Raw genomic sequence first — 23,294 nt, 5'->3', positions numbered from 1 at the left:
ATCGTAGGTATTAGGTTTGGGTATTATTTGTTGCTGTTGTTTGCTGTATTGTTTATTTAGTTATTGTGTATGACCATAAGTGATTTTAAGACTTTTTATCCATTAATCATAAACACCCATTGCAATTTATTTGTGTGATTTATTATTTATTTTGCCGACTTTTTTTTTTTTTTTTTTTTTTTACTTGTAGCCTACTGTATTTTATGTAGTATTGAATATGGAATTGATTAATGACGTATAAATCCTCGGGTATGTTTCCCATTATTGTTGTTGCACGTGACGATGACGTAAAAAGGCTGGAATGGGGGCGTGGACGAGAGTCGAGTTGGCAAGTAGTAGTTCAAAAGTCCCGACTGCCGAGCCTCGCGCAAGAGAAGCCCAGGTGAGGACAACCGGTGCACGTGTGCCGGAGGTCCACTAAAAAGCAGGAGGAGCGCAGGACTCCTCTCCGCTCCTCGCCGAGGACCATGCGAGGGAGAGGATGGGGGACGAGCCAAAAGTTTCTCCCCTCAAGAACTTTGTAGCCGGGGGCGTCGGCGGAGCGTGTCTGCTGCTGGCCGGACACCCGCTGGACACCATCAAGGTGACTCCCCCAGCGTGTTTGCCTTCCGACTCTTGTCGGTCTTTTTTCTACTCGGGCTTTGAGGAGATTATTGGACAAATCAGCTTAAAAACGCACGAGGCGCAACTAGCTGCAAATTTAACTTGGAAACCCAATTTTCTTCAGGGCCTGGTTCACGCAATGTTGCTTTTAACCCGTGAAAACAACAAAGCGGGGCAGCATGATGCGGATCAGTGGTGAGCGCGTCTGCCCGCACAGTTCAGGTTCAGGGTTCAATTATCCGGCTTTCAGTTTTCCTCTGGCATCACAACTGAAGAGTCTGACTTGTGTGAATAAAGGTGTAGAACGGCATAATGTTGACAGTCTGATGTTTAATGGGTGAGATTATGGCTGCAGGAGAGAAGAAATCGCTACCTCCAACATGATTTTCTGACACGACGAGGTAAGGTAGGACTCAGACGCAGGCGTAAGGTAAGCCACCAAGGCAGCAGGTTTATTTCCGGCCAACAGGTGTCTCCTCTCAAGCTGAGAGGAGAACAGGGAAGCAAATTAGTGGAGAACAAAAAGCGCTCCACTAGGGAGGAAAAAACAGGCAAAAGGTACTGGGGACAACGAAAAGCGCTCCGCTAGGGAGGGAAAAGGGCACAAGGCAAAAGGGGTAACAAAAGGCGCTCCACTGGGGAGGAAAAGGCACAAAAACAAGGCAAAAACACTTAGCAACATGAACGAGAACAAAAGGACTGTGGGACGCTTCCATGCACTGACAGTGACACTTCGGCACTGAGGGGAGAATGCAGGTGGCTTTTATTGCAGTTGGTGATTGGTGGCAGGTGGTGATAATCAAGGGCGGGGACCGGTAATTATGGCGCGGCAGGAAGGGCAAGTGACCTGGGGTGAGAGGAGAGTTAGGATTTTCAAAACAAGACAGGAAACATGGACACAAAATAAAAGCATGGCCGTCACGCCGGTGGCGGCGTGACAATTTTCATTATTAGACAAAATAATAAAATGTGTAAAAATGCATATATAGGCTCGTGTTCATCAAAATGCAGTGGATTTTTTATTTTTTTTTTATTTTTATTTTTTTGTCCATAGGCACAAAAAGTGTCTCTTACCAAAATCTAGTTCTGTCCTGGAATGGAATTGACCTTTATAACCACATAAACAACATAAAGTGAAACATTAACGTCTTTAGGGCTGTACGATTTGGGGAAAACTAAAAATAAAGCTGTTATATATTATATGTGTACAGTATATTTAAACTTTTATGACGTGTGTTTTAGGTGAGACTTCAGACTCAGCCCAAAGCCTCCTCGCTCTCTAGCTATGTCGTCTACACGGGAACCTTTGACTGCTTTCGCAAGACCATCTCCAAAGAGGTCAATGCAAACACGCACAGCACACATTAAACACACATAGGTAAGCTGTTTTTGACACGAAGAACAAAGTGTGAGAAGACAATTTTGAAGCTGTATAGAAAATGTTGCTGCTTTGGTTCTGACAGTGATTGTGTTTGTGTGTGTGTATGTAGGGCATCCTGGGCCTGTACAAAGGGATGGGTGCTCCCCTAGTGGGTGTGGCGCCCATGATGGCCATCAGTTTCTTTGGCTTCGGTTTGGGGAAGCAGCTCCAGCAGACGGACCCCAGCCAAGAGCTAACGTTAGTACAAGTACAAGAACACACATGTGAGATTTTAAAGTCAGGCCTCAACCTTGAAGTCAAGTCAAGTCAAGTCAAGTCAAGTCATCTTTATCAGGTCTAATGCTCAAGCCAGTCCAAAGTCTGAACCTTGAAGTCATGTCTGAATCTCGACACACTTAATCCACTTTTCAGCTCTTATATAGTATCTTATGCTTACTTAAAATGAACGCCATCATTGTTACTCCTCAGTTTACATCGTGTTTAAAATGTGTTAATTTTAATGTGTTCATTTTTTTTTTTTAATTGACTCAATATTGTGCTTACATTCTGATAGCGTCTAAATGTGTGACCGTATTGTTCTGACATTGTTATGTATGTCCAAATATGAATATAAGAGATTGCTGTGCCCTGGAATGTACAAACTCAACCCAAATTTAAGATTTATTTATAATAAATTAACCAAAGTGTTGAAAAAATGACAACCCAAGTTACAGTCTTTGTTGAAAAAAAAAATTGAAGTGAAAAATTATACAGGTTAAATGTTGAGTTTTAGCAAGACAATAAGTTATGAACTAAATAATACACACAAGTCAAAGTTCTATGTTTCCTGGATGGCATTAAGCAGGAAAAATAATTGCATAATAATTCAATTAATTAAAAGAACTAATATATGCTGTTAGTGTACATATACAGTGTAATCAGTGTACAACGTACATTATAATGTACTTTAAGCATTTAAACAAACAAAATTATAGAGATTTCTCTCTCTCTCTCTCTGTCTCTCCCTAGAAAAGTTTACTCGTTTTTAGCAGTTCTTAAATGAAACACATTAACTGAGTAAATCATAATTATTAATTTAATTTAAAATGTTCTTCTACATTTGCTGTAAAAACATTACACGAAAAAAATTAAGAAGCACATTGAAGTCAATGTGAATAACTGGGGGGAAAAAATGAGTAAATATAATTATGAAACCGGGGCAATATTGATAAGGACAAAAAGTCATTCTTATCAGTGCAGAGCATATTTGTCTCCTTTGTAAATGTGCTCCATTAGAGGAACATTAAATATGACGTAAATGTGTTAAGAATAGGTGGTCTACTCTGTATATATAAAAGATGATTGACTTTATGTGACTGTGTTCAGGCACGCTCAGATATTCCTGTCGGGATGTCTGGCGGGGGTCTTCACAACGGTGATCGTGGCTCCGGGAGACAGGATTAAATGCTTACTGCAGGTAAAGTCCAAAGTCTGACACCATGACCCAACATATGGGACTATGGATGGGGGATGGGGTGTCTTGGTTAATCAGTCAGCGGAGAGGATGTTACGGATTTGTCTTCATCTTTTTTCTTAGACTCTAGAGCCCCCGTCACAAAAAGATAAAATCAAAATAAGAGTAATTTCAAGCAGAGTGTGTAATTGGAATTGATTATGGGCACTCACTGAATGGCGGTGGTGCACTATATGGTTTAATTAGCCAGGGTAGCTTCATTTATATTGTGCATGTGGAAGGTTGTGTATGGGGGGGGGGGGGGGGGGGGGGTCTCCGTTTAACACCATTAAAAGTCACTACAAAATCTCAAATGCGCACATAAATGATAGTCAAAGCCACCAACAAACGTGTGTTGTGTCGAGATGTGCAGGTGCAGGCTGGCGGTGGCCCGTCCAAATATTCGGGTCCTCTTGACTGCGCCACGCGTCTCTACAAGGAACAGGGCATCCGCAGCGTCTACAAAGGAACGCTGCTGACACTCATTAGAGGTACACTGGCTCTCAGTATGAAAGTATAGATCTCGATTGCAGCTTATTTACTGTACATACTTAATGTTCCATACACCTATAATGTTGCACGTTTTGTATACATAATACAGCCTACATTAGAGGCACATAAAACATTAACAAATGGGATGTAAGTTCAATTACACCTTCATGTAGCACACTTAACATCATATTAGTTGACAATACACCTCTAATGTAGTATATTTATTATCTGTATTATGTCTTAATTCAACTAATTCTATCATATATGTTTTATACATGTGATATTTTAAAATTGGAGGTAAATATGCTACATAAGAGGTGTAGAGAACATTTACATCATAATGGTTTGTATACCTCTATAGTTGCCATAATTAACTCATTCACTCCCAGCTGTTTTGACTGAAGCAAACCCCTTTGCTCCCGGCTGTTTTACTGGATTTTGACTGATTTTGCAAGGCCCACAGAAGAGTGTGTTCTAAAAAAGTATATTTCTATCTTTTTCTGTTTTGCAGAAATTAGCATTATAATATAGTTACGTTGCATCAATATTCAAAAATCTGTTTAAAATTGTGGGCAAATGAGCTCATTTTCAACATGGCCCTGGTTGATCTCTTATACTCTGTTGACACCTGCTGGGCGCTTTTGTCATTACTACCATTGCTTCACCCAGTTGAGAGGCTGCATCAAAGCCTTCTGTATGCTCTAGCATAAAAAAAAACATAAAAAATGTATAAATACGTCTTTGGGACACTTAAAACATGTAAACTGGAACGTATTTATACGTTTTCGGAGCAAGTGAGTTAAGTAGCCAGTGGTAGCTTCATTTGTATTGTGCATGTTCTATGCACAACATATCATTATATTCAATGGTCCATACACCTCAAACATAGCATATTTTTTAATCATATTAATAAAGTTAACTGTTTGTGTTTTTTTTTCTTCCAGATGTGCCTTCCAATGGTCTCTACTTTCTGACATATGAATACCTGAAAAACTTCCTGACTCCAGAAGGTCAAAGGTAACTGCATGAGCACGTAAAGGCCACGAGGTTAAAGACGCTAAAATCTTCATGCGAGCTGATCTTTGCATGGCTCTGTTTGTTTACATATCTACATATTTTAAGCACTTCTCAGCTTGGTGCCGCCTACATCTTGCTCGCTGGCGGCGTGGCTGGACTCTTGAACTGGACCATCGCGCTACCCCCAGATGTCCTCAAGTCCAACTTTCAGACAGGTGACGTATGGCCCTGAGGACTCCTTGGGTAAATGAATGAATGTAATATAAATCGTTAATAAACATGTTTTTTTTTTTTTTTTACAGTTAACAGGGTTTTGGTATAAACTTTTTACTATTCACAGTTTGCTGTTCACAAATTCACCTATTCATAATTTCTTAGATTTAATCACATAATCTATAACCTATCTATTTTTGGGGGTAATGTTATAAAATGGGTTTTAAGTGTGGTATATTTACAGTTCATAAAAAATAGGGGTGTGTGAATGATTCACAATATTTTACTCTTATATATATATTTTTTTTTTAATATAGCTACGATTATACTTTTTTGTGTGTGCATGTGCAGCCGCAGACGGCAAGTACAGAGGTCTGGTGGACGTCTTGAGGACGCTTCTTCGAGAAGAAGGAGCCAAAGCGCTCTACAAAGGCTTCAATGCCGTCTTCCTCCGAGCATTCCCCGCCAACGCCGTATGACACCTTTTTGCGCTCTTTTGATGATAAGAAGCCATCTAAATATCCTTCTCACCTTCTTCCAGGCTTGTTTCTTGGGCTTCGAAGTGGCCTTAAAGGGTTTGAACTGGCTAGCACCCGGCTGGTGAACCTGCAAGCTACTGCGGCCAACAAAGTGCTGGGACCCTGCCTCTGCAGAATTTCATTGTTTGTAAACATGTTTATATGGAGTTCCTAATAAGATATGGGGAGAAACATGCACGCAAAATTCTAATTTGTGGTCGGTGGACAGTTGGGTAAACAATTCAAGCGCACCTTATTTCAAAAGGCGATGGCGTGCTCCATTTGGTTGAAATTAGTAATTCATGGCCATGAATAAGCTATTTTTGTGCAAGTTTTATCTCTATTGTTGCTACAATGTATTTTTTCCCTCCCTATGGCAACGTGATTTCCGTCTTGTTTATTTTTTATTTTTTTTTTAAAGACTTTGTAGCATGTTAAAAACAATTGGTGCTGATTTATCGACCACTTTAAGATCTACATTTGGACTTGTATCATTTATTTGAAACTTTTTAAAGTGCATGAACCTTTTGTAATCACTTTCAACAAAACGTTTTTGAATTTGACAGCAATTTTTCTTCTGTTACACTGTTAAAAGTCATCTTGGACGATGCTGGCTGCAGACAAATAAAATAATAAAAACAAATAAAAATAAAAATATGTAGTTCTAAAACAAACTGTACAATGTGACGTATGAAAAACAAAATATAACCATCATACAACACAAAACAATACAACAATTATAAATAACAGACAAAATCAATTGTATCATTTCACCAGTTTTTTTTTATTATTATTTTTTATTTTTAATAAATTACTGTGTGTCTCTGGTTCGAGTCCAGGCTCGGACCTTCCTGGGTGGAGTTTGCATGTTCTCCCCGTGCCCGCGTGGGTCTTCTCCGGGTACTCCGGTCTCCTCCCACATTCCAAAAGACATGCATAGCAGGTTAATTGGGAGCTCCGAATTGTTGAGCTAGGTGTGCTTGTGAGTGTGGATGGTTGTTCGTCTCTGTGTGCCCTGCGATTGGCTGGCAACCAGTCCAGGGTGTCCCCCGCCTACTGCCCAGAGCCAGGTGAGATAGGTGCCAGCAGCCCCCGCGACCCTTGTGAGGAATAAGCGGTCAAGAAAATGGATGGATGGAAATTACTATGTATAATTATTATTACTGTGATGACCCCATACTGTCATCATGCCAGTGGCGCGAACTACACCTGTCTCCCATTTTTTCATTCTTAAGTGCCAGTGATTAGCTAACGCGGAGCACCTGGGCCCATTGCCTCACCTCGGCTATATATGCTGGCCTCTGAGATGTGTCGACACTCTCGTCACTCCCTGCAGCTGACGCCAGAGTCACACCCCATTTAGTTACTTTTTGTTCTACATCATTCAACACGCACCACACTATGTTCACACACTTACATCATGCACGCTACTGATATTACAGACAAGACACACGCCATTGTTTATCTTTTGATTGTGCATTCATATTTGTAATAAATTAGTTTGATTAATTTGCAAAAGCGGTTTCCCCTCTTTTTTTGCCATGGTTTTTGAGCCGGGTCATGACATTATATTGTGCCTTGTCTTGTGTAAACGAAGTGCCATGTCAATCGTTAAAAAGGACGAATGTGAAATTTAATTCACTAAGTATTTAGATGCTTACGACCATAGCTAAAAAAATAAAATACAAAAATCCCAGAGGTCAAGCATGAACTAGTGTTATTTAAAAAAAACATCGTTTTGAAAACGTAACATAACATGCAACATTTCATAACATTATTTCATATACAGACAGTACTGCACTGGGCATGTAACGTTGCTTCAAAATGTTCTTTTGGAGTAAAAACTACAGTACCCACAATCCAAGGCGCATTTCCCTTCCGGGTTATGTCGTTAGCCTGTCAAAAGGAAAAAAGGTAAGTGAGTCGATATTTTAAACTGTTGTACTTTGTACATCTCCCTCTCATGATTGCAAGAAGTTGTGTTATTAATTTGCCGACCGTATTACTAAATGTCATCTTATATTTAATGAAGTTTTGAGTGGCGCAAGTAAACCGTGTGTTAACTCGTTAGCAACCATAGTTTGACTTCAAGACCTCTGCAACCTTATGTGCAGAGTGGCAAACTACGGGGGGTGGAAATCGTGTGTGCAACTTCCACGCTCAGCATATAATGCTTTGGGGACTTAATGTGCTATTTCCTCTCGATTAAAGGTTTTAAGCGTGGATTTTACCGTGCAGAACAATTTATGATGCATAATGTTAGTGCAAATAACCAAAATAGCACTTGTGTGCACTTACAAATGACTATGACAATTACCTTTATCTTGGTTAAAAAATGACGAATAGAGTACAGACGATTGTGATCATTGCCTAAAAGTAAAACGTGCAGAAAGACGTTGCAGATAACTAAAATAAAGATCACAATTCAAAACATGCAGACCATGCAGCTACCAGGAACAGAGTGTGTTAACTTGAACTTGAGAGATTGGAAACAAGAGAATACTTTAAAACTTGTTCACTTCAGTCTAAATGCCCTGGCTGGTCCAACCAACCATTTAAAGTAGAGTGTTTTGGGTTGCAACAGCAGTCACCTGGTGCGATTCTGCTGTCAGCATGCCACCCAAATGATCGACTAGGAGGGCTGAATGGTTAATCAATTTTGCTGCAAAATTCAAGCTTATTCGTCAAAAGAGAAAAAAAAAAAAAGATTTTTGTTTGTTTGTTTTGTGGCTTCCATCGTTTATAGCGCAGTCCCACTGATGTGCAATTGTGCAGTTTGTTCACTGCTTTTACGAACAACATCTGTGAGGAGCTACTTTACAAAACACTGTACATGTTGCCAGTTAGCAAATTTATTCCTATATTTAATGTCTTTTCTGACCCATCCCCAAGCAACTATTTTTTGGTAAAAACAAAACTGTCATTACAGTAACATGAGTGCAATCATTTTCAAATTGTTTTGCATATGACAAGAACGAAGCCCGGTGGAGGGCAATCGCAGTCAGTTGGCTGAACATTGATAAAGATATGGAGCCCATTTGATACCTTGCAGCGGCAGCGATTTATGTTAGATATATGCTGGAAACCTTTGTCCTGAAGACTTGAGAGCCCCATGTTTCAATTATTATTGGGTCCTTAATGTTACCGTAAATGATGCCAAACAACATCTTGTTGTTTCCACAGCCACATTATACAACACTGCTCAAAACATCCATCCTGTCTTTTGTTATCCTGCATGTCACACCAGGTGAGTGTTTGTTGATGTAATGCGTGTGGAGAGCCGCGATGCCGCTGGAGGTCAAGTGGCCATTCCCGCAATCCCCGACGTTGGCGTGGAGGCTATCCGGCTCGCTCATCATGGGCTTGGTGGGCTCCTACTCTTACTTGTGGACCAGTAAGTTGCATACAACATAACTAGAAGGACTGTAGAAGCTTTACGGTGAATTTCTGGAAAGTGTCCGGTAAATTCCCATGGAAAGTTACTTTTGGGGAAGTTTGGAAAGATTTTATTATATATTCCAGTTAAAATTACACTACATTAATTCTGTAATATTTTACTAAATGAGCAATTATTTCATTAAGGAACAAAAAGATGATTGTTCTCACATATTCAACAATGCCAGCAAAGTCCCCCCAAAAAGTTGATTTAACATGATATGGGGCCTTTAAATGTGTAAATTCCTGCTTTGTACTAGTGTACTATATTTCAATAATTCCGATTATTTGCAATGAAAATGTGTCAACTTTGATAATTCCCAGAATTTGGCAACTTTAGCAGGGATCCCCATTGGAAACTTCTCATCACTCGCCAGGCTTGTCGCAATTTCCCGTAGAGCACCTGAACTGCCTGACGGTGCACAACCACGAGGTTCTCTTGGAACTGATCGACCAGAGGCCGGCTGACACACCCCTCATCACACTTTCCAATCACCAGTCTTGTATGGACGACCCCCACATATGGGGTGAGAGTCCACCTGGAAGTTCTGCCGATGCATCAGGAAAGTAAACACATTGTGTGTGGGGGTGTGTTTACTTATTGGGGTGTGTGTGTGTGTGTTTGTTTGGGGTAGGTGTCCTGAAGCTGAGACATTTATGGAGCTTTCACAAGATGCGATGGTAAGCACTCAATTGCTATTTTTTTTGCTTGTTTTTAAATGCTCACATTTTGTTTGTGTTTACAGCAGTACTTGACAATGTAACATAGACCAAAAATTCTGCAGTCGAACATATATACTGTGTATGACCTCATAAGGCCTCATAATCTCATTTTATTTTCACATAGAAGGTAATGCTGCTCTCACTGTTAGCTAACACAGTCGTTTTGCTTTAAAATAGTGCTTTTGGTTGCATAAATTAGTTTTTGTGTTTTGGATCGTCAGCCAGCCTAGCTAAGCATGTCAAACAAATCCACGCTGTGTGGGTTTCTTTTATTAATAGGACAGAGGGGACTGACACATTTTCAGACATGGGCTGATGATGAAAGACTTATTTGAATACATAATTTCACACTTGTTGGGTGTGCAGGTACTCCAGTCCAGAAGATCAACTATTTATATAAAATACTAAATACTAGTAAATTCTCCGTAATAGCAGTGATCCCCCGCTATCAGTGGGGGATAGGGATCGGGCCACTCCGTGCACAGCGAAAATTTGCATGTAATACCCATAATAAATTAATTTAAAAAGATTAAAAAGAAATATGTATTTTAAACCCCAAACATTCTTGGGAAAAAAAATTGGATAAGCTTCCAAACATGGAGATGTTTCATGAGAACAGGGGTTAGCTTAAAAAAAAAAAAAAAAAAAAAAAGTAAAATATTTTTTAAATAATTTCCACATACGTAAATCCAGAGGACAGAGTCATGGTTTATGGTTTTATGTATGAAATTAATGTACGTTTCGTTCAACTGTGATCGGAACAGGACTCCAGCAGCATCGGACATCTGCTTCACAAGGGAGTTTCACTCTCGATTCTTTAGCCGAGGGAAATGTGTGCCCGTGTGTAGAGGTGAGTTACGCGAGCATGTCGTTTTGACTTATTTATGGGTTGACTGTTGGTATTTTACTGCCCCCTTCTTTAGGTGATGGTGTTTACCAGAAAGGCATGGATTTTATCCTGGAGAAGCTGAACAGAGGAGAGTGGGTGCACATTTTTCCTGAAGGTAGGAACGTAGTGTTTGGTAGGAACCATCTAGAATGGATTGTTGCATTTGCTTTAAAACCCACTACAGGTACCTGCGAATAAAGACCTACATTATTTCAGTTTTTTTTTTTTTTTTTTTTGGTCATACTAACTTGTTCTTTTAAAGTACAGTAACAGTGATTAACATTATAATTAGCCTTTCAAATTGTCATTCCACAATCGTAAGACTGATTTTTTTTTTTCTTTTAATATTTAATGTCATGGGTGTGGCTTATACACCAGTGGGCTCAGTAATGTTTTTCATTGAACAGGTAAAATCAACACAAGTGAAGAATTCCTCAGATTAAAATGGGGTAAGTGCATTGCATGACACCCATTCACATAGCCTGTAAAGTGTTGCTTACACAAACTACTGGTGGTCTTTTAGGCGTGGGACGTCTAATAGCAGAGTGCACCCTCAATCCAGTCATCCTGCCACTGTGGCATGTGGGTAAGTTGACCACGGCTGTTCTTATGTTCACATTTTCAATGATCTTCTGGTTGTTTTTGAAATGTTCACAGGTCACTGTGACCTGCTCCATTTTTAATCATTGGAATATCTTAATTAATTAATTTTCTTTTAGTTACTTTTCTACAGTCAGATTGGCAGTTTTTATTTTCTGTCATATTTGTATGGAGTTAAATATGGTGCAAAAGTAACTCGTAAAAAAAAAAATGTACCTGTAAAAAAAAATTGTACCCGTAAAATAGAAAATATATACTAAAAAAAATAAATAAATGTGTGCGTTAAAAAAAAAGTGTACTAAAAAAAACCATTTGTAAGTTTAAAAAAAATGCAATTTTTTTTTAGCTTACACATATTTATTTATTTATTTATTTTATTTTTTAAGTACACATTTTCAATTTTACAGGTACAGTTTTATTATTATTTTTTATTTTTTTTTACAGGTACAATTTTTTTTATGTACACTTTTTTTTTACAGGTACAAATCACTCCTTTTACAGATACAAATTTATACTTTTTTTTTTTTTTTCTACAGGTACAATTTTTTATTTTTTTATTTTTTTACGAGTTACTTTTGCACCATATTTAACTCCATATATTTGTGCTTATTCTTCCTTCCCTAAATGTCTGGTTCTACTTCAGCAGACAGGTCTCGTTGTCTGCTAGCTGAATGCTAACACACGGTGGAAAATGCCATAGATGGGTTTACAGAGATTAGCATCACACTTGCAATCATTTTAAACAATCAAACAACTGTTATTCAGCATAAACACAGCACATACTGGACAAATAGATAATCCAACAAGACTCACAGGCATACATTATATTCTCTCTGCTTTGTCGAAACCAATTTTCTCGATAGACTGCATTTGATGGGACATATAACCATCCTTATAACAGTCTTTATCTTTGTGTCAGGCTTGACTGATGTCCTTCCAAACGTAAGCCCCTACATCCCTCGGATTGGCAAGGTAGGGACATCCTTCTCTCACCCCTGAGCAAAAGCAGCTTCCGATTAATCTCTTGTGTGCTTGCAGAGAATCACCATCCTTGTGGGAAAACCCTTCGGTGTCAAAGACCTCGTAGAAAAGCTCAGAGCGGACAACAAGAGCCAGGTGAGGCAATATTGGATCATCACTGTCGTGAATCCTTTACTCGGGTCATCTTGTTTTGTTGAAACGACAACAATGATCATGGGTCAGTGTGACCTGCTGTATGTTTAATCATTACAACAACAACACAAAATAAAATAATGATGGTTATTTTGTGTGACTTCAGAGGTGATACAGACATTCATACATCCTCTCCATCAATTTGCAGTTGGAGATGAGGAAGACGCTGACGGACGTCATCCAGGTGGACTTCCAAAGTCTAAAAATTCAAGCTGAGGCACTTCACAAATCCTGAGCATGGTGCACCTTCACATGAACACAAGGGTCCGGCCACAACATGCCGGGAGCCATTTTGTGCAGGACTGTGCCAGAGCAAGTGGAAAACTTTTTTTTATCAAAGGAACTCACCTCATTTATGTGACCAGAACTCCTCTCAAATGTTTTTAAAACATGCTGGATGGGACAGAACATTAACTGACAGACATCATTCATCTTTGGACACATGATTTAATTCTTCTTTTTTCTATTTTATGGTTGCTATTATACCTTAGCTCATCTTTCTGAGTATCATAATTTTTTAGCTCAGTGCACATTTGTTGTCCTGATCACTGTCAGGAGGAAAAAAAAACAACACATTGTCTTTGGCTGCTCCTTCCTTCCTACTCAGTGTCAGTTCCAATAAAGTTTTTATATGGGGAACCTTGTGTGGTCCTAATAAGCATGTTTTACTCATAAATTCATTGGGACTGGCAATGACTTGATTCTCTCAATAGAAGTTCATTTGTTAGTTTTTTTATTTTTTATTTTATTATTATTATTTTTTAAACAGATCCTTCCATAGTTCAACGTCTGTCCTTGTGATGTGGAGCACTTGCCTTGCACTAACAACATGGTTGCAAACAGAGAGTCCTATGCATGAGCTTCCAGGCTGCAAATGTTTTGACAAGGTCTCCTTGCTTCACATGCACAATGTTACATGAGAACAGACAGTACGTCATTAGGTGTGCTCCTGTAAATGAGGCCATTAACTTTTTTCTCTATTTTCTATATACAAATATATATTTGTCTATTTATGTTAGCAACATATAGTGACAGTCGGAAAATTTAAACACAATTAACAATTACTTTTCCAGAAGATGGCAGAAGGTACAAGGCCTGTTAAGAATATTAGGTTTCAACCAAAATAATAATAAGAAATCTGAAAATGGAGACAACTGTATTATTTTAGAGTAGACATACTTTTTGTGTTTTTGATGTCTTTTTTTTTTGTTTTTTTTGGTGAGCTTTTATAAATAAAAAATAAAATAAACTAGAGCAGCAAAGCAAGTCTGCTGTTACTAAAGGATGTTTTCAATAGCAATTAATTAGAAATAATAATGCTAATTATTAAAATAATTATTGTCATCTTAATTATTGTCATCTTAATTATTGTTATTCTATCATTATTGTTAGTTTTTTTATTATTATTATTATTTTTAATAATACTTGGTGCTGCGCGAACGAGGCTGCGCAGTGACTTTATCCGCTGTCCGTGACGTCACACGCTGGGATAATCGAAGATGGCGACGACAGAGACGCTTCCCTTTCACAGCATCTCCGTGGCACTCCTCGTCCTCCTGCTTGGCCTGCAGACCAACTGCGAGGAGCAGGTACCGCTCGTCTTGTGGTCGCACCAATGGTGAGTCCGATTATTTTATTTTTATTTTTTTCGGCGTGTATGTTTTTGCTGGCGCTGGCTGGCTGGGGGTTGTGGCGCAACGGCCGATGAGCCACCTGACACCTATAGCATCTTTATGTAAAAAACAAAAACAAAACAAAAGACACTTAGATGTCCTCTGGAAGACATACTAGGGATACGGACGTACTATTTAATTGAGAATTGATGGATTGTTTGTGTGCAATTGTTTGGGAATGAATGTATGACACCTTGAGTGCACGATTCTGCTGCAACCAACATAGAGGCGACATTCATTCATTCATTCATTCATTCATTCATTCATTCATTCATTCACTAACTCGTTGTCAAAGCAAGCAGTAGTCCTTAAAATAGAAATGTAAAAGTCGAAGTACTGATTAATTGAACACCTCTAAGTAAATTTAAAAAAAGGACAGGCCTCTTAAAGATGAATTCAAGGCAAAGATTTGTATTCAATGTGTTATGTGTATGCCCATTTGTCAAAATATGGTATTCTGCTTAAATATTTTGTTTGTGGAATACGAATTAAGCAACCCACACATCTGGGAGTTGGGCGGGTGCTGCTATTTTGGCCTTTTACCACCCTCGGGTGTCGACTGAAATTGACTGCCTTCGGGCTCCCATTGCGATCAAACCCAGAAACAGGTCAACTTTGAGTCTCTCTCTGAATTTTTGCGTATATAAGTAAAAAGAAGAAATGTTTACTGTCAAATATATACAATATCAGATTTTATAACTTAATTAATCACACTGGACAAAAAAACCCCCTCTGCAAGCAAAATAGTTTCCCTCTTTTGTTTACTCTCAACTCAACTTTATTTATAAAGCACGTTAAAACAAGCATTGCTGTATACAAAGTGCTGTACATGAACCAGAAATTGGTCATGCAGTAAATAATAAGATAAGAAAAACAAGAACAAAGCAAACATTTTAAGTGAATATACCAGAATTTTTTTTTTTTTACAAGTAAATATATTTTACATCAGTAAATTAATAACATGAAATAGGCAAATAAATAAATTGAATAAAAATCCGATTCAAAGCTAAAGAATACAGATGGGTTTTAAGACGGCTTTTAAAAGTAGATAAAGGGGGAGGGGGGGGTTGCCTAATATTTTGTGGAAGGTCATTCCAAAGGGAGGGAACGGCAACTGCAAAGGCTCGATCCCCTCTAATAATCCGCTTTGTCCTCGGTACTTCCAGTTGAGTCTGGTCTTCTGACCTGAGGCACCCGGCAGGTGAGTAGGGGTGCAAGAGCTCAGCGAGGTTAGGTGGGGCAAAACCATATAGAGATTTACCTGTATAGCGTTCCTACTAACAAGAAAAAAAATCTAATTAACACACCAAATATGTATTATTCAATCATTCACTTGATTTTTTTATTTATTTTTTATTTTTTATTTTTTTTAAGCCCTTGAGAGCGAAATTCCAATCCTCTGTATATTGCAGTATTGTGGATTGACAATACTGTATACCATTCAATTTAATTTGCTTGACATGGGCACAAATTTGCACAGTATGCCATTACATCATATCTTATGCGGATAACATGGTTGATCCTTTTCTGGTTTTGCACAACGTATGGTAAAGAGCTGGCTTTGAGTCTCAACAAATATTGCCACCCCCCCCCCCCCCAAAAAATACCTTGTTGAGTTGCGAGGTACACACTGTCTTACAAAATCAACAACATCTTGAGCTCAATGTATTATATTCATCAACATAAACAAATTGATCATATTTTTGTGTCTTTTTGGATTGAGACAATTACGTTTTACTCCCCTCATTCTACTCGTTGATCCTCTCCAGGACCCCCCAAGCGAATCAACCCCTCCCTGCAGCAGGTCACATTGTCGAGCAGCAGCAGCTGGCCGGTTACCTGGACAAGACTCTCAACACTGGCCCCCGAAATGTGCTGCTATTTCTTCAGGACAAGGTACATGCATGGACATTCTACAGAAGAAGAGGTTTGTTCTTTATTTTCAAGCAGCAGTCTTTGTCTTTCCTCCAGATGAGCGTGGAGGATTTCACGCTGTACGGAGGAGCTTTTGGAAATAAGCAGGACAGCGTTTTCCCCAATCTGGAGGTTGGTTAAGGTTTCTATTTCTTCTTGTTTCATTGCCTCGTCTTGGCATTTGGACTCCAGGGGGAGCCAGTGCATAACTTAATTTTTTATTTTTTTTAAATCAATCAATCACTCAATCGGCCTTCATGTTGTTGCTTTCCCCTAGAAACAATGAAATGGGGAACCACACGATATACGTCACCACAATTAATATTCATGAGTCTAGTGAGGAGGGTCAAACTCGGAGAGCTAGTCATACTAAACAAATGTAAACAGTCTACTAGCGAGATGTCTACTGCGCTAAATCTACTAATTCTGTCTGAGAATGATATCCCTGGTGCTAAATTCACTGGTATAGACGTCGAAAAACATACTAATGTTCAATTGAAGAAGAAATGACTTGCGTGTCGAGGGCTGACAAAGACGAGGAAAAGAGCCGACGTGATCCACAGGTAAAGTTTTTTTTTTTTTTTTCTTTTTCCCTCCCCCTCAAAACATCATCCTACACAACTGACTCTTGACGTTCTCCAGTTTCAAACAAGCTATCCTTCCTTTACCACCATATGCCCCATCTGTCATATCTGGTTGTCCTACGTCTTTGATAGTTGTTGGGGGTACATTTTGATTGCTTTTTTGTGTATGTGTGTAGCGTGTCTGTGTGCGTGTCTCTTGGACACAACCAACAGCACTTGTTAAACCTCAATTCTTTTTCTTATATCCTTCCCGCTTATAAACTTGTTTCCTTAATTCAGAAAAGGCCCTACAGATACAATTCAATACATGTCACAGCTGCACGAAAGGCAAAATAAAAATCAGGCGATAAGCAAAAAAGGTCCGTACAACAATGGCAACACCATTTATCATTTCTTTCCTCGTCATTCATTATTGTCGTCCGGCAGTCAGGGTACTGCTAAACGCGAAACAAAAAAATAAAATAAAGACAATCACTTACCTCTTGGGGACGGCGGTGGTCACCGGCAAGGGCAGGATTGTCATCTAGAATCATGCCTGCATGCCCCCCAACAAAATGTTTACTACATATGAAGGTGAAAGGCTTCACTTCGCTGGCATTAATCAGCTGTTTTGGACGTCCGCACAAGTTGATCCCCATTCACATTTAGGACTCTTCATTTTTGGCTTCGGGAAACAACTAAAGAATACATCCTTCGTATGTGGATGGTTGTAGTGTCTGGAGTGGTTTCTGCAAGTTCCATGACAGCTGTGTTTACGCTGCATTTTGTTTTTCCGGAGATAAACGAGAACAAAACAAGCACTATTTGCATGGCTCGTCAATGAGTGAGCCTTTTTCTGACCCACTTCCGGGTTCAAGCTGCTAAAGTCACGTGGCCTTGCCATCTAAAAATAGCATTCGTGTGGTTCTCCATTCCACTTAGCATTTTGTTTGAAAAAAAACAAACAATAACAACTGTATTGAGAAAGAATTTGACCCTTTGAAATATTTAGAAATTACAGGTGGTCCATCCATAGATTTTTATGTCTTAATTTGAGAGCTTTTATTCAGATGCTTGAATAAATTTATTGTGAATACCAGTGCGTCACGCGTCCCATTGAAGAGTACATTGGCAGATGCTAACATCAGTTGTTTGTTGAAGAACGCTCTGAGGTCATCGTCGTCCTCCCTGGTGCTTCCGGCTGTGTCCTGGCCGGCCTCCAACGCAGTGATCGCTCACCTGCAAGAGCAACTTGAAACCTCCCCTTTGTACATGGACCCCGATACGCTGAGTCAGCTCACGCTCAACGCTTCCTCGCCCGCCCTGCTCGTTTTCCGGCTGCCCTACTACATCGGGTTAGTTGGCCAGCTTGTGCTCAATACATTGTTTCTTCAATGAGTGGTTGCTCCTCTAATACAGATTCCAAAACATTAGTGAGCTAGGCACATATTTTATATTATAAAAACAGGACCCCACCAAACAAAAATGTGACCAAGAGTAAAGTGCGCTGTTTATAATCTCTCACAATTGTGAATCACTGGTCGAATAGCCTCTGACAGTTGCCTGACAACCAAATGTGAGAATGTATGTTTTTGTTTTAGGTCTGATCTAATGTCTGCCAAAGAAGTTCTCAGTGGCAACGGTGAGTTACTCTTGACTCAGGCATGTAGTGATGATGTAGTTGATTAAAAAAAAAAAAAAAAAAAAAAAAAAAAAAAAAAGGCTGACGTTTAACCAGCTGGTTCATGTTGCATCCTTTAGACGAGGTGATAGGCCAGGTTGTGAGTGTCATGAAGAGCCAGTCTGTTCCCTACACGGCCATCTACACCGCCCTGCGACCCTCAAGGGTGAGTCAAACACAGCAGTGAGAACACACAAATGGCTACCTGTCGCCATTTTCATTTTTATGGCACCTTTTTAAGATGTTTATTTTTTTGTACTGTATTTGTGTTGCAATTTATTATAATTATAATTTTGATAGGGGAAAATAAAGAAAAAATGTTGGGATACCGGAGCTTTGAGCTACTGGCACATTGGAATTCAAATTGTTTGAAAATGCCACACTAAAACCTTTTAACATTTTTTTTTGCCAGGCCTGATGTGTGTGAAACCTTTAACGAGGTTTCATACATGTTTAGGCCCTCATCTGTGGTCTCTTCTCAAAATGTCTTCCTTTTCCCTGAAATGGGAATTTGAGTTCCTTTCCGGGTTGGTAGTTTGGCTCATGGGATGTCAATAATTGGTGGGGGTAGCTGGGGGTGATTGGGGGCCAAGCGGCGGCGGGGGCTGGGTCGTGGCGGGTGTGGGTGGGGTGCGGGGAGGTCGTGGGGGGAGCGGGGGCTGTGGGGCGCCGTGGGGGCCTGCCGGGCCTCGTTCTGCGACCAAGTCATTTCAAAATAAGATATGACCCACGGGCTACGGCTGTTTTCTTTTGTACTGTATTCTTTACTTGCTGGTGTTTGTTTTTCAGGGGTCACCGTCATTCTCCATGGAGGCAGCTCTGCTGGGCGGCCGCTCGCTGTTACAGGCCAGAGGTGGATACAGAGATCGGGAGCGAGAGCTCGAGAGGCAGCGCAAAATGAAGGAGAAGGCTGGCGTCTACGCTCCGGTGGAGTTTAAGGTCTTTTACTGGCAATTTTTTATTTTTTTTTGCTACTACAAAACTCAGGAAACTTCTTGAACACACAAAAATGATGCCCAAAAGTATTGATGAGAATTTTTTCCAAATGTGTTTATGCAGGAAGGTGAGAGCACCTGCATCCTCCTGTGGGCCAAAGGCCTGTCAGTCAGCATCCTTCGCAGCGGCCGCTGGGAGTCACATGACCTCACACCGTCCACCTTTGGCGAGGGTGTCAGTCCAAAGCTGCATGGTTCCAGCTGCGACAAAACCAAAGCAAGGTAGCGCAAAGATATTCGCACATCTGGACGTTTATTTGGAAACTGAACTTATTTGCGTTTTTATCATTCATGAATTCACAAATTTGGAACATGTTCTTAGATATTTGCTATAAAATTAACCTACTCATGGCTCTGGGCGCTTTCTCCAAATGTTGTAAGAGAGTCCCTTTTGTCTATTATTTTTTTATTTCCAAACAGCGAATGATTTTGACTTGACTCAATTGCACCCTCTGTTGGTTTAGAAAAGTCATGAATCTACAATGAAGCTGCTTTTCATCTTGAACTTGTCATAATTGTAACCTACGGAGCCCCTAAGGTGACATGGTAGAAAAAAAAACAACAACTTTGTGTTCCCTTGCAATCTCTGCGAGGGAACGTAAAGATTGCGTGCCCTCGCAAAAAACTGCGTTCCCTCGCAAAGATTGCAAAGAACACAATCTTTGGGAGGGAACGCAAAGTTGTTTTTTCCGCCTACCATGTCACCTTAGCTGCGCCGTAAACGCTTCCGGGTCATCTTCCATGTGAACAAAAGCGACAAGGATGGAACATTTGTAAACATGAAACAAAACAGTGGGAAAGCTTTCCCAAAGCGACTAGGATGGAGCATGTATTTTTCCACTGCTTTGTTTACACATCGCTTTTGTTCACATGGAAGATGACCCGGAAGTTTTTACGGCGCAGCGAATGTGACGTGGTGCCAATCTTTGCGAGGGAACGCAAAGTTGTTTTGTGAGGGAACACAATCTTTGCGAGGGAACGCAAAGATGTTTGCGAGGGAACGCAAAGTTTTTCTGTTGTTTTTTTTTCTACCATGTCACCTTAGGGGCTCCGTAGTAACCTCTTTCTTATTAATATATTTTCTATTGTTTGCAGACTAACCCTTAACTACGAGAACGTTCTTGGGCACCGCAACTTCAAACTGATGTGAGTCTGCTTGACGCACCCACTTTGAACTATACAGTCAAACCTCTAAGGTGGAACAAATCCGATCTTGAGACTTCAATAATTTTTTCCAAGGTCAAACTCACCCATTATACGATTCTATGACATTATATTGTACCGCACTGTACTGTAGGACTCTATGCTACGCTATACAATTCTATACTTTACTACTACAAATAATGCATTGTAATTATAGAGGGCCTTTCAAAGTATATAGTACGATGATACTGCTCTGCATTATATTAACCAACTCTCTACTGTGCTAAATAGCTATAAAGTGAACCCCAGTTTACTGCGGGCTGTATGTTTCATAACCACCTGAAACAGGTGAAAATCCATGGTAATGAGAGGAGTACTGTAATAAACTATAATGTCCTACACATTAGGGCTGTTCAATTATGAAAAACAGATTAATAATGATTATATTGGTAATAATTGAAATCACGATTAGGATGGTCATTAATTTTTGAAACAAAACAAAATGTTTAAAAATCTTAAGACAAATAATCTTTGAAACACTAAGTATGCAAATTCTATTAGGATGAAACAAAACATTGAATTTATTTTAAAATAACATGGTGCAAATTTATACATTTAAACACAAAAATAGTATTGATAATCTTTTTTTTTTTTTTTTTTTTTTACAATTATGCTGATTTTGTAATTGTTGTGTAATAATTAGTGTTGTTCCGATACCGATACTGTTATCCGCAGAGGTGCCGATACTGCATTAAAAAAGTGGTATCTGTATCGGTGACTACGCACAAATAACATGCCGATACCATTAATTCCAACGCTAATATAGGGTTTTGTATGCAGCATCTTGTGTCTTGCTCGTGCATGACATTCATTGATATGTGACATGCTCACTGCATGCCAATCTAAGATATCCTATGGGGCATATGCCACGGAAGAGGCGGGACGTGATTTTGCACATCAGTTTGGTTCCGGTCCAGGTTGCGAACACGCAACCCAGGGGCGCAAAGTCGGAAGCACAAGTATTTTGGCATGACAGCTTTTTCATGTTGAGGAAAACAAAACAAAAAAACAACAACTTGGGAATTGGTATGGTATCGGTATTGGCCGATACTGCAAAGCTGGGTATCGGAATCGGTATCGGAACAACACTAGTAATAATTGTAATTGAATTTTGATTAATTGTGCAAACCTACTACTACACATTACTTCTACATTATACTATATACTACACTGCATATGTTTTCACCATCATAAAATGTAAATAACTGTACAGGCAAAGTAACATTCTTAACTGTCATACAAGTGTAAAAAGCCAAAGAAAAAGCCTGTGTTTGTCCATGCAGCTTTGCGCTGAGCCAGCGCCACTACAAGGTGTCGGCCCGCCGCTGGTTCACGCTGGACACTGTCGAGTTGGAGTACGACAACACCAAAGCCATGTTTAACGGCAGCAGGAACATTTATGCCCCCGCCGAGTACTCGTACCGCTGCGAGTCCGTCAGCAGCTTCCGGTGGCCACAGCTCGTCCCGCGTTCATCCAAAGATCCAGCCAATCAGTGGAGGGTCGCATTTGAAGATTTCCAAGTAAGAAGTTTGAATATCTTAACTGTAATGCAGCATTTTTCCAACATATTTAATGTCGTAGAGACTGCTGTTATAATTTGTTTGCATATTTAATATCTCTATACTTCAAATGTAGCATCATGATTACATCATAGTTAAGATATAAATGTTAAGTGTATCGTAATGTGTTCCAGCTGGGTTCAACATTTTCTTTACTTCCTGTCAGTGTCCCGGTGAAAATATTTGCTCATAAGTCATGTGATCATGTCCTGACAGATTCAAGGCTTCAACGTGAGTGGCAGCAAGTTTTCGTACGCCTCCGACTGTGCCGGTTTCTTCTCGCCAGGCATCTGGATGGGCTTGATGACCAGTCTCGTCATGGTCCTAGTGCTCACCTACGGCCTTCACATGATCATGCAGCTCCACACCATGGACCGCTTCGACGACCCAAAAGGCCCGGCCATCTCCGTGCCACAGACGGAATAAAGTCTTCACCATCCATCACACCCCATCCTGTCTTTCCGTGCACCACCATCCGATGTCGTTACTCTCCTGTCTTTATGTTCACACGCCCAATATAGCATGGCCCTGTTCCAGTATTCCCATCTACCCAACACCCTACTTCGCTTGCCCTCTCCTCCCACAGAGATTCTTCGACCCTCACCCTGCCTGCAAATGTGTGTATGTGTGCGGTGTAGAATAAGCACTGGTTTTGTCCCTGTATCCTAAATCTTCTTTTTGTGTTCAAGTAATAGTCATTATGGAAAAAGATATGCACAAACTGAAGCTTGATGGAATAATTTAATCCAAAATCTAAAAAAGAAAAAGAAAAAAAAGAATCTCTAATGTGAAATTATTTATTGAAGAAGGTGTATGTGTTTACTGGTTGTTGTGTTTTATTTTTTGTTCGCTGGAGGGAATACTGTCTGTAGAGAGGAAGAATGTTTATGATTTCACTTGGTGTTGATTTAGTTGGATGACTGAAGTAAAGTGAAGTGAAGGTGCTGTATTGTCAATAAAAACACCTGTGGAAACAAATTAGACATGTTTCCTTCATCTGAGCTTTCATTCCCAAATATTTGACATAATTTCATAGTCGAACGGGCAAATTCACACTCAAATGTCAAATTTGAATATGTGCAAAAAACTATGGTAAATGAACTTATATATTTTAATGCTTTATATTCAGGGTAAGAGTGAAAAATGCTATTCAGGGGGAATGAACAGTT

At 39.7% G+C, this 23,294-nt stretch overlaps 3 protein-coding genes across 5 annotated transcripts; all 3 read left to right on the top strand.

The window, feature by feature from the left end:
- The first annotated feature begins 333 nt into the window (after positions 1-333).
- Positions 334-7,354, top strand: LOC144015026 (mitochondrial carnitine/acylcarnitine carrier protein-like). Of its 2 annotated transcripts, XM_077515336.1 has the most exons (9): positions 334-583; positions 1,846-1,941; positions 2,094-2,221; positions 3,350-3,440; positions 3,850-3,967; positions 4,913-4,985; positions 5,091-5,200; positions 5,550-5,671; positions 5,740-7,354. In XM_077515336.1, the coding sequence occupies exons 1-9, from the start codon at positions 482-484 to the stop codon at positions 5,800-5,802; spliced, it is 903 nt and encodes a 300-aa protein (XP_077371462.1). In that variant the 5' UTR covers positions 334-481; the 3' UTR covers positions 5,803-7,354. The 2 variants fall into 2 exon arrangements, with proteins under 2 accessions (XP_077371462.1, XP_077371463.1); XM_077515337.1 differs by lacking the exon at positions 5,740-7,354 and having other exon boundaries at positions 5,091-5,228; positions 5,550-5,670.
- Positions 7,355-7,506: 152 nt separating this feature from the next.
- tafazzin (tafazzin, phospholipid-lysophospholipid transacylase) lies at positions 7,507-13,175 on the top strand. 2 transcript variants are annotated; one of them, XM_077513680.1, is made up of 11 exons: positions 7,507-7,630; positions 8,964-9,110; positions 9,550-9,678; positions 9,787-9,832; positions 10,639-10,724; positions 10,798-10,878; positions 11,171-11,212; positions 11,287-11,349; positions 12,283-12,335; positions 12,402-12,479; positions 12,685-13,175. In XM_077513680.1, the coding sequence occupies exons 2-11, from the start codon at positions 9,002-9,004 to the stop codon at positions 12,769-12,771; spliced, it is 774 nt and encodes a 257-aa protein (XP_077369806.1). In that variant the 5' UTR covers positions 7,507-7,630; positions 8,964-9,001; the 3' UTR covers positions 12,772-13,175. The 2 variants fall into 2 exon arrangements, with proteins under 2 accessions (XP_077369806.1, XP_077369804.1); XM_077513678.1 differs by having other exon boundaries at positions 9,529-9,678.
- An 829-nt stretch (positions 13,176-14,004) lies between these two features.
- atp6ap1a (ATPase H+ transporting accessory protein 1a) lies at positions 14,005-23,106 on the top strand. The gene is made up of 11 exons (XM_077513677.1): positions 14,005-14,154; positions 15,979-16,105; positions 16,181-16,255; positions 17,848-18,041; positions 18,288-18,328; positions 18,448-18,533; positions 19,157-19,306; positions 19,427-19,584; positions 20,458-20,508; positions 21,849-22,086; positions 22,342-23,106. Exons 1-11 carry the CDS (start codon positions 14,036-14,038, stop codon positions 22,549-22,551), a joined length of 1,449 nt encoding a protein of 482 aa, XP_077369803.1. The 5' UTR covers positions 14,005-14,035; the 3' UTR covers positions 22,552-23,106.
- The last annotated feature ends 188 nt before the right edge of the window (positions 23,107-23,294 follow it).

Source organism: Festucalex cinctus, chromosome 2 (assembly GCF_051991245.1).
Source record: "Festucalex cinctus isolate MCC-2025b chromosome 2, RoL_Fcin_1.0, whole genome shotgun sequence".
NCBI classification, from domain to species: Eukaryota; Metazoa; Chordata; class Actinopteri; order Syngnathiformes; family Syngnathidae; genus Festucalex; species Festucalex cinctus.
The sequence above is the reverse complement of the archived record's forward strand: the minus strand, read 5'-3'. Positions and strand labels throughout refer to the sequence as shown.